The following is a 14,414-nucleotide window of genomic DNA, read 5'->3' on the forward strand; positions in this document are numbered from 1 at the left end:
GCCCCCAAGCCAAAGCATTTTTAATGCCCTAAAATAATACCTTAAAATAAATTTCTTAGGATCTTCCAATTCAGAAGGGACTTTAGACAGTATTAGTTCTAGCCTCTGGCTCAGTACAGGAATCCCGTCAAAGTTCCCTGTAGTTGTGGGAAAGAAAGAGACCAGAAGCTTGCCCCTAAGGGACTCACCCCAAGGATGAGCCTAGAATCCCTACCTTCTTTCAAGAGGATAAATGCAGAGACATTTAAATTTAAAAGCAGGCCCCTCAGGGGCAGCTAGGTGGCAAAGTGGATAAAGCACTAGCCCTGGATTCAGGACGACCTGAGTTCAAATCCAGTATCAGAGACTTGACACTTACTAGCTGTGTGACCCTGGGCAAGTCACTTAACTCTCGTTGCCCCGCAAAAAGAAAGAAAGAAAAGAAAAAGCAGGCCCCTTACTACCACTGCTATTTCCCCCCCAAGTACTACCAGTTCTGATCTGTAATCAGTTGATTGTTCTGGACACTTGAGTAGCAGAAAGAAGGAGGTGAAGGATATGGCAAAATGGAGCTTGGGGTGGGAATGGCACAGGGATTGAGGGGTGGGGCAGTGTTTGAATGTTCACATGTTCTGAGTTGGTGAACCAAAATTCATAGTGGATTTTTAGCAAGTTACTCCTCCCTTTGGGGCATCTGTTTCCTCATCTAGGTTGAACTAGATGACCTCCTGGGTTCCTATTTGCACTAAATTTATCATTCTACAATTCCATTATCAGAGCTAATTTGCTATGATATAAGGGGTGTTCCTAATTACCAGGCCTAAGCAAGCAGAGAAAAATTGAGAGGCCTCCCTGTCCCCTCAAATATCTCTTTCATTGCCCTGCCACAGGACTTAGAATTCTCACCATTAATTCCCCACTCCTAAAAGGTTAAGGGTCTATTACAACCCATTTTCCCAGAGATCAGACCCCTGAGAACACAGAAGAATAGGTCTTGATGGGACTGAAGGGTAGGAACATAAATTATTGGGTATCAACCAGGTGGTTTTGCTGAGGGACTCTGGGCAGCCAGGGAACATGAGGACACTTGGCATTGGGTCAGTATATATAAAAATGGTTAATGTGGTGAGAAAAGGGAAGGGATGCTCTGTCCCTAAGTATTCAAGATTTTTACCTTGGGTCAGCAGGGAAGAATGACATCTTTGGGGAGCCCATCAGCCTCCACACCCGGCCAGGCAAGTCCAATGCAGACGTGCGGGCACTGACCTACTGTGACTTGCACAAGATCCAACGGGAAGACCTGCTGGAGGTGCTAGAAATGTATCCTGCCTTCTCTGAAAGCTTTTGGAGCAAACTGGAAATCACCTTCAACCTTCATGATGTGAGTCACAAAAAGGGGTTGCCCAGGAGTCACAAGGCAGGGGCATTAAGAAAGCAGGTCAGGGCAGCTAGGTGGCGCAGTGGATAGAGCGCCGACCCTGGAGTCAGGAGGACCTGAGTTCAAATTCAGCCTCAGACACTTAACACTTACTAGCTGTGTGACCCTGGGCAAGTCACTTAACCCCAACTGCCTCACCAAAAAACAAAGAAAGCAGGTCAGCATAGCTGCCCCATTAGACTAATCCCATAATTAATAATTCAGTCACCCAGGACAAACACTACAAATGTTGTCAGTAGTGCCTAATGAATGTTGTGCCCAAACTCCAGTGACCCCATCATAGTTATGGGTACTGCATCAGGCTAGCTGTTAACCCCTCCCATCGTCCCTCTATCACCTTTGAAAGGGACCTAGAATGCTCATCGCAGATCCTTGTTAATAATGATATACTCTACCAAGCAAGGGTTTAAAAGAGTGAGGTATGGGCAGCTAGGTGGCGCAGTGTATAGAGCACTGGCCCTGGATTCAGGAGGACCTGAGTTCAAATCCAGCCTCAGACCCTTGACACTTACTAGCTGTGTGACCCTGGGCAAGTCACTTAACTCCAATTGCCTCACCAAAAAAAATATATATATATATAAAAGAGTGAGGTAATGACAGAGAGCCTAAGTTTCTCCAACTGCTTTGATTTGGGGCTGCCAAATTTTTGAGCTGGTGTGGTTCACATGAGCAATAATGCTATTACTGCACACCAAAAACTCCCAGTTTAGGGCTTCAGAAAAGTGAGTGACTCCCTGAGGTCCATGAGGACAGGAAAATTCAGCCCAGGGTGAAAGCCATCAAATACAGTGGAAAGAACACTGAATTTGACCTGGATTCAAATCCTGCCCTTGTTGCTTAGGAAAAAAACACAAGAAAGAAAATACCAAAAACAACAACAACAACAACAACAAAAAACCAAGTAAAAATAGCATGCCTTGATCAGCATTCAGACTCCCTACTTCTTTCTCTGGATGTGGAGAGCATTTTCCATCATGAGTCTTTTGTAATTGTCTTGGACCATTGTTTTGCTGAGAAGAGTTAAACCTATCATAGTTGATCATTGCACAATATTGCTGTTACTGTATATGATGCTCTCCTGGTTCTGCTCACTTCACTCAGCTAGATCAGGGGTTCTAAACCTGGGGTCCATAAACTTTTTTTTTACTTCAATAACTATTTCAGTATAATTGGTTTCCTTTATAATCATGTGTATCTTCCTTCAGGCATTTAAAAACTTATTCTGGGGGCAGCTAGGTGGAGAAGTAGATAGAGCACCATCCCTAGAGTCAGGAGGACCTGAGTTCAAATTTGGCCTCAGATACCTACTAGCTGTGTGACCCTGGGTAAGTCACTTAACCCTGATTTTCTCCAAAAAACAAAAACCTTATTCTGAAAAGGTTGCCAAAGGGATACAAGACACATAAAGGTTAAGGACTCCTGAGTTAGATGATCTCTAAGATCCCCACAATTAAGTTCTATTGGTGAAGATAGTGGGGAACCTTTTCTGACTATTTGGCATACTGGCAAAGTAGTGGTGGTGCCAAGACCCTGAATTCAGTTTCTAGTTCTGTCTCTGGCTGTGTGATTGAGAGATAGTAACAGCGCTTCTAAGAGATTCAGTTCCTTTCCTGTTTTCTCTGCTGCCCTCCTTCCTCCCCAAAACATACACTCCCAAATCCTTTAGAACCAAATAGCTGGGAAAATTTGGCCCCAGTGCCCCTGGACTGGCTACCTTCCAGCGCTAATGAGACAGGGCCCTTCTTTATGAGTTTGCATCTGGAGGGCTTGAGCATTCTCCACCCTGCCACCAACTCCCCACTCCCTATGTTGAAATTCTTGGCTTGCTTTCTCCAAAACTATTTCTGGTAACATCCGGCCTGGAGCCATCACCAGCCCTACAGTCACCAAAGATAGGTAGGTAGATAGGTAGGTAGGTGGGTGGATGGATGGATAGATAGATAGATATACATATATATACACACACATATGTATACACACCAGACACTTGATAAGAATCATATTTCTGGACCCAGAGGCCAGGGAAGGATTTGGAGAGAAAGCCAACTCCTCTGGTCAGTCATATGCCTTTAGTGCTTCTAGGCCAGTAGTCTCTAAACTTTTTTGATTGTACATCCCTTATCAGTAAAGAATTTTGAGCATCCCTCCAATATATGTATATTTTTCTTGTTTTCCAAGTTATATTACTGTTTAATTGTATAAATTGTGTTTAACATAAACTTACAAATAATAGAAGTTTTTAAAGTATGTGATAGAGATGAAATTGACCTTAATCTTTGAGTCAATCAAAAGCTCCTGGAGTTTACTGAGTTAGAGGGAGTAACACAGTCAGACCCTGTACTTTAAGAAAATCACTTTGGCAGCTGTATAGGGAAATGAGTCAGAGTCCAGTTATAAGCCTATTGCAATAGTGCAGATAAGAGGTAATGAGGGGCCCAAACTAGTGAGTGATAGATATGAGAAGTTGGGGAGTAAGATTTGGTAATTGATTGGATATGTGAGTAAAAGTGAAGAGTCAAAGGGTGACGCAAGGTTCCCAATGTGGTCACTGGGAAAATGGTAGTTTCTTTGACAGTCATAGCGAAGTTCTAAAAAGGGATGCATTTGGGGCAGCTAGGTGGTGCAGTGGATAGAGCACTGGCCCTGGATTCAGGAGGACTTGAGTTCAAATCCGACCTCAGACACTTAACACTTGCTAGCTGTGTGGACCCTGGGCAAGTCACTTAACCCCAACTGCCTCACCCCCCCCCCAAAAAGGGGATGCATTTGGAGGGAGGGATGGTGGAGATAATGTAATGAGATTTGTAACAGCTTGCAACCCATTCATGCCTACTAATCTTGTACCACTTTACTCCATCCTACCAAAAATAAAAAGAGTTGGGGCGGGAGAAAGAAGACTCTCACCACCCTGAATGCAAGATCAATCAAGGGACACAGAGTCAGCTAAGGGGGTGCCTGATGCAGCCATGAGCTTATCTGGATGGCTAGGTGTGGTTTGCTGATGGTGAGAGAAAGGAATTTTCCCAACATCTGTATAGCTGCAGGGGAAGATGTTGGGGGTACAGTTAGATTATATTCAGGGGTGTGCCAGATACAGCCTGAGATTATTAAATTAGCAGTGTGAACATTTATGCTTCAGACAACTATAAAGCTACAAATCAGGGCTTTGATTTACTGTTTTGTTGACTGTCTAGACTTAGGAAAGTGATGTAGAAAATGTTAATAAGAGGCAGCTGGGGGCAGCTAGGTGGTGCAGTGGATAAAGCACCAGCCCTGGATTTAGGAGGACCTGAGTTCAAATCTGACCTCACACACTTGACACTAACTAGCTGTGTGACCCAGGGGGCAGAGTCACTCTAACCTTCCTTGCCCGAAAAAAAAGAAAGAAAGAAAGAGGCAGCTGGTGACACAGTGGATAGAATGCTGGCCTGGAATTCAGGGAAACCTGAGTTCAAATGTGACTCAGACACTTGCTAACAGTAGGACTCTTTACAAGTCCACTTAAACCTCGATTTGCCTCAGTTTCCTCCACTGTAAAATTAGGATAATAGTGCACCTAATTGCAAGGCTGTTGTAATGATCAAATGAGATCACGTTTGCAAAAGCACTTAACAAAGTGCCTAAATCATAGTAGGTGCTATACAAATGTTTATTCCTTCCTTGTGATTAATGTAAAAGTGTATCTGGCTATTCAAAAGTGTATCATTCCATACACTTGACAGAGAGCCAGTTTGTTAAACATTTCCTAGCACAAACCTAATTAGAACACTTAAGGTTCACATTGGTGTATAGAGGGGACAGAGTCGGCAGTGTGGTCATGTGGTTATGATAAGACCTTTGATTGACTATTAAGGGGAGGTGAAGAAAAGACCTATCTTCCCACCCTCTAACTGGTTTATATGTAGGCCTTTTGAGTTCATGTTATGGTCCTCCACTGTGGAAATCACTAATCTTGGCTTCTGATTGTCTCTCCTGCTCAGAATCAGTTTCTATATTGGGAATCAGGAAAGGATCAGGAAGGGAATGAGCATAATCAAAACATTTATTGAGCACCTACTATATCAAGGCATTGTAATCAGAATTGGGGGTACAAAGACAAAAAGTAGACCATCCCCTGCCCTCAAGTACATGTTTAGGGTAGGGGTAACAAAACATATACAAAGACAGGTAATTGCAAGGAAATCAAGATGGACCTCAAAAATCCTAACGAGGATTGGGAGTGTGATCAGGGAATGCTCAGTGAGGAGGTAATCTGGCTGCTGTTACACAAAGCTCTTGTTCCCCCAAGGTAGACAGGATTTCTCGATCACCACCCACCCAGGACCAGGAGGTCCCTACCACTGGGCCAGCCGTCCTCAATCTGTTCTAAGGCGTTGCAAGTTTGGTAAGCGGAGCCAGTCCCACCCTTCTTCTCCCATCCCCAGCCTCTGTCAGTATTGTTCCCCCAGTCCCACCCCTTCTCCCCTCTCCAGCCTCTGTCAGTATTGTCCCCATTCCCTTCCCCCTGCCAGGAGTTTTTTCAACACCTCATCCTCTCTTTGTGGGGTGGGGGTGGGGGTTACACTTGCCAGGGATCAGAGATGTTCTCTCTCCCTTAATATTTATTCCTTAAAGGCTCCTGACCCTGAAGGAACCGGCATGAGAAAAGGCAGCTGTTTCCCTCTAAAAGCCTGGTCCCTCAATTCTTGGTTCTTATCTTTCATTAATAATAACTCCTGGAGGGGCAGCTAGGTGGTGCAGTGGATAGAGCACTGGCCCTGGATTCAGGAGGACCTGAGTTCAAATGTGGCCTCAGACACTTAACACCTACTAGCTGTGTAACCCTGGGCAAGTCACTTAACCCCAATTGCCTCACAAAAAAAAAAAAAATTTTAAGTTTTTTAATTAAAAAAAATAATAATAACTCCTGAAGTAAAAGGCGGGGAAAACTATTCCCCTTTGGTTAGAAACTCAGTTAGAACCTAAGTATATTTCCAAACCCTTCAGTTCCTTTGACCCTCCATGGCCCTCTCCCCTAACCCCTTCCTCTCTAGGTATCTCTCCAGGGCTGGATGGCATGAAGGCATTGAGGAAGTCACCACTGAGCCACCTGCAGGGGTCACCTGGCAAAGCCCCATGGGATGAGGTCTGTAGCAGCTCCTTGACCAGTTCCCTAAGCAGTGAGCCTGAGACCAGACCTCCCGAGCCCTCCAACTCCTCCAAACCCAGGATCCACCCTCGCTCCCAGGAAGAGTGTCTCCTGTGGCAGCCTTAACCTCTACCGTCCCAAAGCTGATCCCTAGCTCAGACAGGTGGCAACAGCCAGAAGTACTCAGGTGCGTAGCTCTTCTTCCCCTCCCCCAGACTGGCTCTATCATGCAGGGGAGGGGAAAGTGGAAGGGAACAGGAGAGATGGTTAGGTAGGTGGAAACTTGCCTTGACAGGTCAGATCAAGCCAGACCCTGCCTCCTCCCCTCCCTTGGCTTCTTCTCTTTTAACAGCCAGAGCTAGGCTCCCAGGCACCCAAGATGTGCTTGAATTCTGGGCTGACCGTTCTACAGCTCCCCATAGGATGCCTCCCCAGAACATACCTCTGGTGCACAGTCCCCAGGATGGAGGCCAGGATGGCTGGCCAAGAGATCTGGGCTCAAGGTTGGAGTGTCTCAGGACCCAGCTGAACAGGTGAGATTCTGGCTCCAGGACATTTTGAGTGGCTAGCAAAGGAGGGAGCAAGAAGCCAAAAGGGAGGCCTTGCAATTGGTGCTGCAAGTGCTCCTCCTATTGATCAACCAGGGACACGGTGAGTCGCATGTGGATTAATGACCATTTTTTATTGATAAACCATAGAATCTGAAATTTGAAAATGGGACTTTAAAAGGCATCTAGTGCCTCTCAGTACAGGAATCTTTTACATGCTATTCCTATTACATTTTCTAACTGCTAGGACTATACAACTGTGCAGATAAATAGATTAAATAATGGGTTTTAAATTTTTTTGGTGTCATGGCTTCCTTTGTCAATCTGGTGAAACCCAGGGACACTATTCCAGAATGCTTTTAAATGCATAAATAAAATTAAATTTAAATGAAACATTTAAAAAATAAAATACGTAGGCTTACAAAGAAAACCAAAGGTTAATAAAAATAAAGATGTCATTTTTTTCCCCATTCAAGTTCCCCAATCCCCTGAAATCTAAGGGGTCTGTGATTATTAGGATAAGGACCCTTGGATTAGATATAGCATGATAGATATATATGCATACACACATAATATATACATATTCATATATATGTATGTGCACACATACCTACATACATAGGCAGGGAGGTAGTATTGCTTTGTGCCAGGTGAAGTGCTAGGGATATAAAATCCAGCAAGACAGTCCTGCCCTTAGCCCTGGGTAGCTGGAGACAATCAAACAAAAAGAGGAAGCAGGGAGGTAGACAGCGGATGTGGGTTAAATGTAGTGGTTTGGCTAGAAATATCTTGGCCCATTGGTTCTAAGGGCAGAGTCTCCTCAGGTGGGGAAGGAGTAGAGATAATGGCCTGAAGATATGTGCCTTTCCTTTGTCTATAAACCCTCAACTCCACCCTTAAAACATATTAGCTTAAATGGATTCATTCAGCAGAGCCCCAAAGAGGGCCAAGGGGGATGATCAGCTTCACTGTCCTTAATGGGATAGAAGCAGATCAGCCTGTTGGTGTCAAGGTTCTGTTAAAGGCTGACAAAATATTAGAGACTGTTGACAAGAGCCTAGCAGAGTAGTGGGAGATAGAGGAATAAGAGGGCAAAACTGTCAGGAATAGCTTCAGGGCAGAGAAGAAAGAGCTATCTGCCCCAATACGCTTTGTTCCCTTTGCTCTCCAACCAACCCTGACTCCCAGGATCTATCTGGCAGGCTGGAATCTCAGATGTCCTCCGACCTCAGCATCATTCTGAGTCTCCTGCATTGCCACTTGTCCCAAGGGCCCCCTGCCTACAACCCTGTCTCTCCAGCTTCAGAGTCTGTGGACTTGTTTCCTCCTCCTCCTCCTTCTCCTCTTGCTGCTGCTGCTGCTGCTGGTGGCACTCAGGGGCCTGGGCCCACGAAGCTGCAGAGTTCTTTGTCTAGAGAAGAACCCCACCCCTTGGACAGGTGAGCAGAGCAGAGCATTCTCCATCCTTAGTGGTTTTGACAGGATGGACACTGCTCTCTCACAATCAGGATCCATTTGCAGTGACACTAATGCAGGTTGCAGCCCAGAGCAACTAGGGCTTCGACATTGATTCTTATTCTCTGTCCTAGATTCTACTCATATATTAATAACTAGGGCAAGAGCTGGGGAACTCACGCATCACTCAGAAGAGATTGCAAAGAACATCTTTAACTAGTTCAGGGTCCTCAGAGCTTGGATGCTGACTATTGTAGCCACAGATAGTGCAGCGGGACTCAGAACTTCTTACTCTTTTCCAATGAGTAATATGGGAACCCAAACTGAGGCTATGAGTAGGACTTGCCAGTGAGGAACGAGTTGTATTCCATGGTGGGGAAGAGGGCAAAGAGAGAGAATAAGAGTAAATCTCAGATCATCTAAGGAGCAAGAGTCTGTAGGCTAGAGAGCCAGAGGGCAAGATAAATCCTGGGGTTATGGTCAGAGAAATACCCCCAAATACACCAATACCTTTCAGAGTGAGGCAGGTGAAACTCCTTTCACAAGGTAACAAACAAAGTTGAAGACAGCTCCAGATCCTAGTCAGGTGGGAAGTTACAAATTATTTACAGAAAGATCTATTAGAGCAGCTTTAAATTGCAGGAAAATTAACTGAGTTCAGCAGCCCCTTAGCACTTTGCTTGCCTGGAGTTCTATCTTATTAAATATAAGTTACTAATGCACACTGTTGGGAAAGTCTGGACTCCTGTCTCTCTCTCCCACTCTAAGGTCAACTTCCCTTTTGCTCCTTTCTTTGCCCCCACACCCAATAGAATCAGCAACCTATTAGCATAAAGATAAAACATTTTCTAGGTGGGGCAGTGGATTGAGCACTGGGCCTTGAGTCTGGAAGACCTGGGTCCAAATCTGACCTCAGAAACTTTTCCTGCTGTGTGACCCTGGGCAAGTCCCTTAACCCTGTTTGCCTTAGTTTCCTCATTTGTAAAATGAGCTGGAGAAGGAAATAGCAAACCACTCCAGTATCTTTGCAAGAAAACCCCAAATGAGGTCGTGAAAAGTCCAGACATGTCTGAACAAAAAACTTCCTCAAGACAGAGTGTTAAAAAGAGGTCTAGGGAGGTGGTTTGGGGAGTTAGCAAGCACCTAGCAAGAGACTGAAGATTCTATAAAATAAATACTTCCAGGATATGCTTTTAGCAAGAGAGCGCCAAGCCTTGATTAAGTTCAGGAAGGAAATCAGTGTTTCCCAATCTTTAGTTGGATTCTTTTTTTTTTTTAATGGTGGTAATAATGATGAACTTAACAATCATCAACAAACAGTATTTCAGTAGTCAGTCAAACTACGTTTTTTAAATGACTACTATGTGCCCAGCACTGTTCTATGTGCTGAGAACATAGAAAGACAGTCCTTGCTCTCAAGAAGTTTTATTGAGTTGTATGTATACAGGCGAGGAGAAAAAGACTGCTACATGAAATCACTAACTTTGTATGATTGTGTTAGATTTTGTTTTGTTTTGTTTTGTCTTTAACAAGGTGGTAAGGAAACTGCCTGGTTTGTACCTCCTTCTGACCTTTTGTTTGTTTGTTTTGTGTATGTTTAAGTATTTTATTGATGCTCTTATTATTGAATTTCTTTCCCTACCCACTAAGCACACACACAAGCATACACACACACACACACACACACACACACATATGCTCTCTGTCTCTGTCTCTCTCTCTCTCTCTGTGTCTCTGTCTCACTCTCTCTGTCTCCCTCTCTCAGAGCCCTTCCCTTAGAACAAATAAATATAAATTAAGCAAAACACATCAACACATTGACCATGTCTGAAAATGTTTGTCTACATTTTGCACCTCTCCTCCATCTCGTGGGTTTGTTTCTGTAACATATTCTTCCCAGTGTAAAAGTCCTATGTTCGAATAGCGAGGACAGAGCAGCTGGAGGATGGGTGGAAGGAAGCTGCTGAGGAATACCCAGCCTCCCACTCATGCAGAAGCCACCTTGAGCCAGTATATAGTTCATAGGAAAGAGGCAGGACCTCCTCCTACTCTGGTATACAGAAATTAGCCTTTCGACACTGCATTAACTGAGGCCTATTTAATTCTGGGAGATAGAGGGAAGAAACAGATCTCATAGGAAAAGGTTTTAGGTGTCTATTTTGTGTCTATTAATGTATTCTCTTGTCTTTTGAATATAGGGTAAAACTTCAACTTATCCCAAATTATTTCCTATTGAGTGCAAGGCCTGTCCAGATCCTGAGACTCTGGGCACATAAAATACCCGAGGTGCCCTTTCCCCTACCCCCTCCCCTCATTGGAGTCCAGTGAGGGGGGTGGGAGAGAGGCACCTCAGGTATCTTGTGTGTCCAGGAACTCTGGGTCTGGACAAGCCTATGCACTCAATAGGAATAATTTGGGATAAGTTGAAGTTTTGAGATCAACAAATACTGAATCCTTGATTTATACATTCACATATTCCTTCCTACCTCCTAGAGCAGGAAAAGACTTAGAGGTCTGATAAGGTAAGCAGGATGTAATACATATTTATTTATTTATTTATTTATTTTTTGCAGGGCAATGAGGGTTAAGTGACTTGCCCAGGGTGACACAGCTAGTGTCAAGTGTCTGAGGTCAGATTTGAACTCAGGTACTCCTGAATCCAAGGCCGGTGCTTTATCCACTGAGCCACCTAGCTGCCCCCATATTTATTTTTAAATGAAAGTTCACCATAACTCATGGGAGAAATCCTAAAATGTTACAAAATTGAGGTTAAGAATTCTTAGTTTAACATTCTCTAGCCTAAAGATGGAGGATTTCACCAATGATGAAAAATGCTACCTACCTCTTCAAAGAGCTGTGATGGACTCACGGTATAGAAAGAGATATTTCTTAGATATGGCTGAGGCTAGAATTTGTTTTGTTTGACTATGTATAATTGTTCCAAGGGTTTTGTTTTTCTTTCTTTCTTTTAATAAATAGAGAAGAGTGGGTGAAAACAGCTATTTTCATTTATTGGGGAAAAAAATTTTCATTTTAAAAATAAAGATAGAGGGTTGAGGGCAGCTAAGTGACGCAGTGGATAAAGCACCAGCCCTGGATTCAGACCTGAGTTCAATGCGGCCTCAGATACTTGATACTTACTAGCTGTGTGACTCTAGGCAAGTCACTTACACTCATGCCCCAAAACCAACAACAACCAAAAAAAAGATAGAGGGTTTTTACCAGTGGATCTCTTAACATCTCTGCCAAATCTTGAAATCTGTCATTGGGTTTGGCAGTGGAGAGTAGAGCTCTGAGAGACATCTTTAAATAAACCAGGAAGTCCTTTCAAAAGTGGGGAGACTCAGTGCTTAGGTTCCTTAGAGTAACCTGAAGGCTACCCATCATTCATACCTTCTTTCTCCCCTTTCCAGACTCCAAGCTACAGTGACCTGGAAAAATATCTCCAGAAATGAAGAGATTCTTCATCCAGTGACATTTATCTTCAGATGGTATCAAATGATAAACTTCTGTCCCTCGGCAGCCCTTCTGAGACTGCATTGAGTATAAGGATTCAGATGTTGTCCCCATTCCCTTCACTCCTTGAATACCTTTGACCTCCCCCAAACAGCTGGACTTCCAAAAGTACCCCTCAAATTTGGCTCAGCAGCATGACCATTCTATCTTGGAACTGGAGTCTCTGATTCCCACAACTGAAACCCTTTGCTGATAGGACTGGGTGTGTGTATGTATGTATGTATGTAGGATAAGAGTTTGAAAAGTAGGAAGACATTGCCCAGGCTTGGGAACATAGGATTCCTCCCCAACCCCTCCACAGTATGGTCTCTAAAGACATTTTCCCTAGAATAATAGCTTCCAAGCACCATCTAAGATGACCTCAAAGGAACTTTGTCTCATGACAGTAAGGAAGGCACTCAACACCTTTCCCAGATTCCTCCATGGCCATCTTCATAAATCATGCTATCATGGAAGAGGAGTCATCCCGCAGTGTGGGGAAAAAAAGAACATTACCATGTGATAGAGGAAAGAAGCATCTAGTTGTTCAGGGCCAGGCTTTTGAGGATCAATGGGATGAAAAGAAAAGACCTCTGGTCCTCCCCAATAGAAATCCCGAATCTAGAAAAGGGACAAGGTCACCACCCCTCGCCCCACAACTAAAACTAACTGCACATGTTCTGAGTGACTTCCACCATGAAAAAAAAAATTGTCTCTGGCTAGAAAACTCAGGCTGTCTTGTGGTTAACACTTCCCTGAAAGGGCATAGCTTCCAACCCATTCACAGTGGCTTTGCCTTAGCCTCTGATGTTTGTCTCAGAGTGACTTTTCTCATAGATCTGAGATGCCACTTAGGCCCTTTTGGGAAAGTTGTTGTTCTGTCCTTCATTCTTGAAGAGGACCATGATGTCGGGCTGATATCATGACTTGCAATGAATTGGATTTAAATGAGGGAAGTCCTCACCAGCCTCACTCTTCCTCCAAGAGCTATGTGAGTCCCAGGGGCAAGATATATATCAGGACTGCTGGAGATAGCTCCAGAATATCTAAAACAATTGGATTAAGTGATTTGCCCCAGGGTCACACAGCTAGTAAGTATCTGATGCCAGATTTGAACTCAGGTCCTCCTGAATCCAAGGCCAGTGCTCTATCCATTGTGCCACCTAGCTGCCCCCAACATGCAAATTTATAGGTATATTCAAATCTGGTAAGATTTCTCCCTTGTGGAAAAAGACAGTAGGAGTTAGGATGACCAGCAACAGCTTCGTGCAAAAGGTTGCAGCATGGAGTTGAGTCTTGAAAGAAGCCAGGATTTAAATTTCAACAGGCTGAGCATGGAGAAGGGAGAAAATATACCACATATCCATATAAAGGACAGTTTGGCTAGGCCATAGAATATTGTGGAGAAAGAGAAGTCAAGGATGACACAAAGGTGAATTAACTAACATACTCATACTTTAAGGATGGTAGCGCCCTTGACAGAAATAAGAAGACAGGTGGGTTTAGGGAAAAAAATAAATGAGTTCAGTTATGGACATGTTAAGTTGAGATGACCAGAGGATATCCATTTTGAAATGGCCAACAGGAAGTTGACCATGCAAGACTGTAGTTTAGGAGAGAGACTAGGATAGAGATGACAAACCTTTAACAGCATGTACCACATTTTATAATGTCAAACTTTTTTGAAATGTTGGTTAGTTTTGTTGAATTTCTTTTCCTTTTTTTTTTATTCTTTATTATAGGGGATGGCTCTCACCAAGCAGGTGTTGAGGGTGTGGGGAGTGGAGGGATATAGTGGGAAATGTAGATAATGTAAAAACAAAAGATATCAATAAAAGTTTTTCTAAAAACATTTGATCCATGGGAGTAGATGAGGTCACCAAGTGAAAGAGTATAGAGAAAAGGAAATTTATATAAGTTTTTTTATAATTTAAAAGGACTAGCAAGTTGTACATAATAGATTTGCATTTTCATGTGCACTTTTTTATTATAATGTTATAGAAATGCTTGTTTTATTTCATAAATTTTTAAAGAGTATAGGAAAAAAAGAAAAGGTCCAATACAGTTATATGGATTATCTCCAGAGTTAAGGGGCATGACATGAATCGTGTTCTAGAAGAGGCTATTGAAAAACACCCTTTCAGGGGCAGCTAAGTGGCAAAGTAGATAGAGGTCCTTGATTTGGGAGAACCTGAGTTCATATCTGGCCTCAGACACTTGACACCTACTAGCTGTGTGACCTTGGGCAAGTCACAACCCAACTGCCTCACAAAAAAAGAAAGGAAGGAAGGAGGAAGGAAGAAAAGAAAGAAAGGAAGGAAGAAAAAAGAAAGGAAGAAAAAAGAAAGGAAGAAAGGAAGAAAGAAAGAAA

At 43.4% G+C, this 14,414-nt stretch overlaps 1 protein-coding gene across 1 annotated transcript in view; it reads left to right on the top strand.

The window, feature by feature from the left end:
- KCNH6 (potassium voltage-gated channel subfamily H member 6) overlaps positions 1 to 12,003 on the top strand; it is a 45,308-nt gene extending 33,305 nt beyond the window's left edge. The window contains 7 exon segments of the mRNA XM_044005428.1: positions 1,167 to 1,360; positions 5,706 to 5,745; positions 5,748 to 5,801; positions 6,451 to 6,732; positions 6,898 to 7,078; positions 8,296 to 8,514; positions 11,943 to 12,003. Of these exon segments, the coding sequence (XP_043861363.1) occupies positions 1,167 to 1,360; positions 5,706 to 5,745; positions 5,748 to 5,801; positions 6,451 to 6,732; positions 6,898 to 7,078; positions 8,296 to 8,514; positions 11,943 to 12,003 (1,031 nt within the window).
- Positions 12,004 to 14,414: the final 2,411 nt, after the last annotated feature.

This window comes from Dromiciops gliroides, chromosome 4 (assembly GCF_019393635.1).
Source record: "Dromiciops gliroides isolate mDroGli1 chromosome 4, mDroGli1.pri, whole genome shotgun sequence".
Taxonomy (NCBI): Eukaryota; Metazoa; Chordata; class Mammalia; order Microbiotheria; family Microbiotheriidae; genus Dromiciops; species Dromiciops gliroides.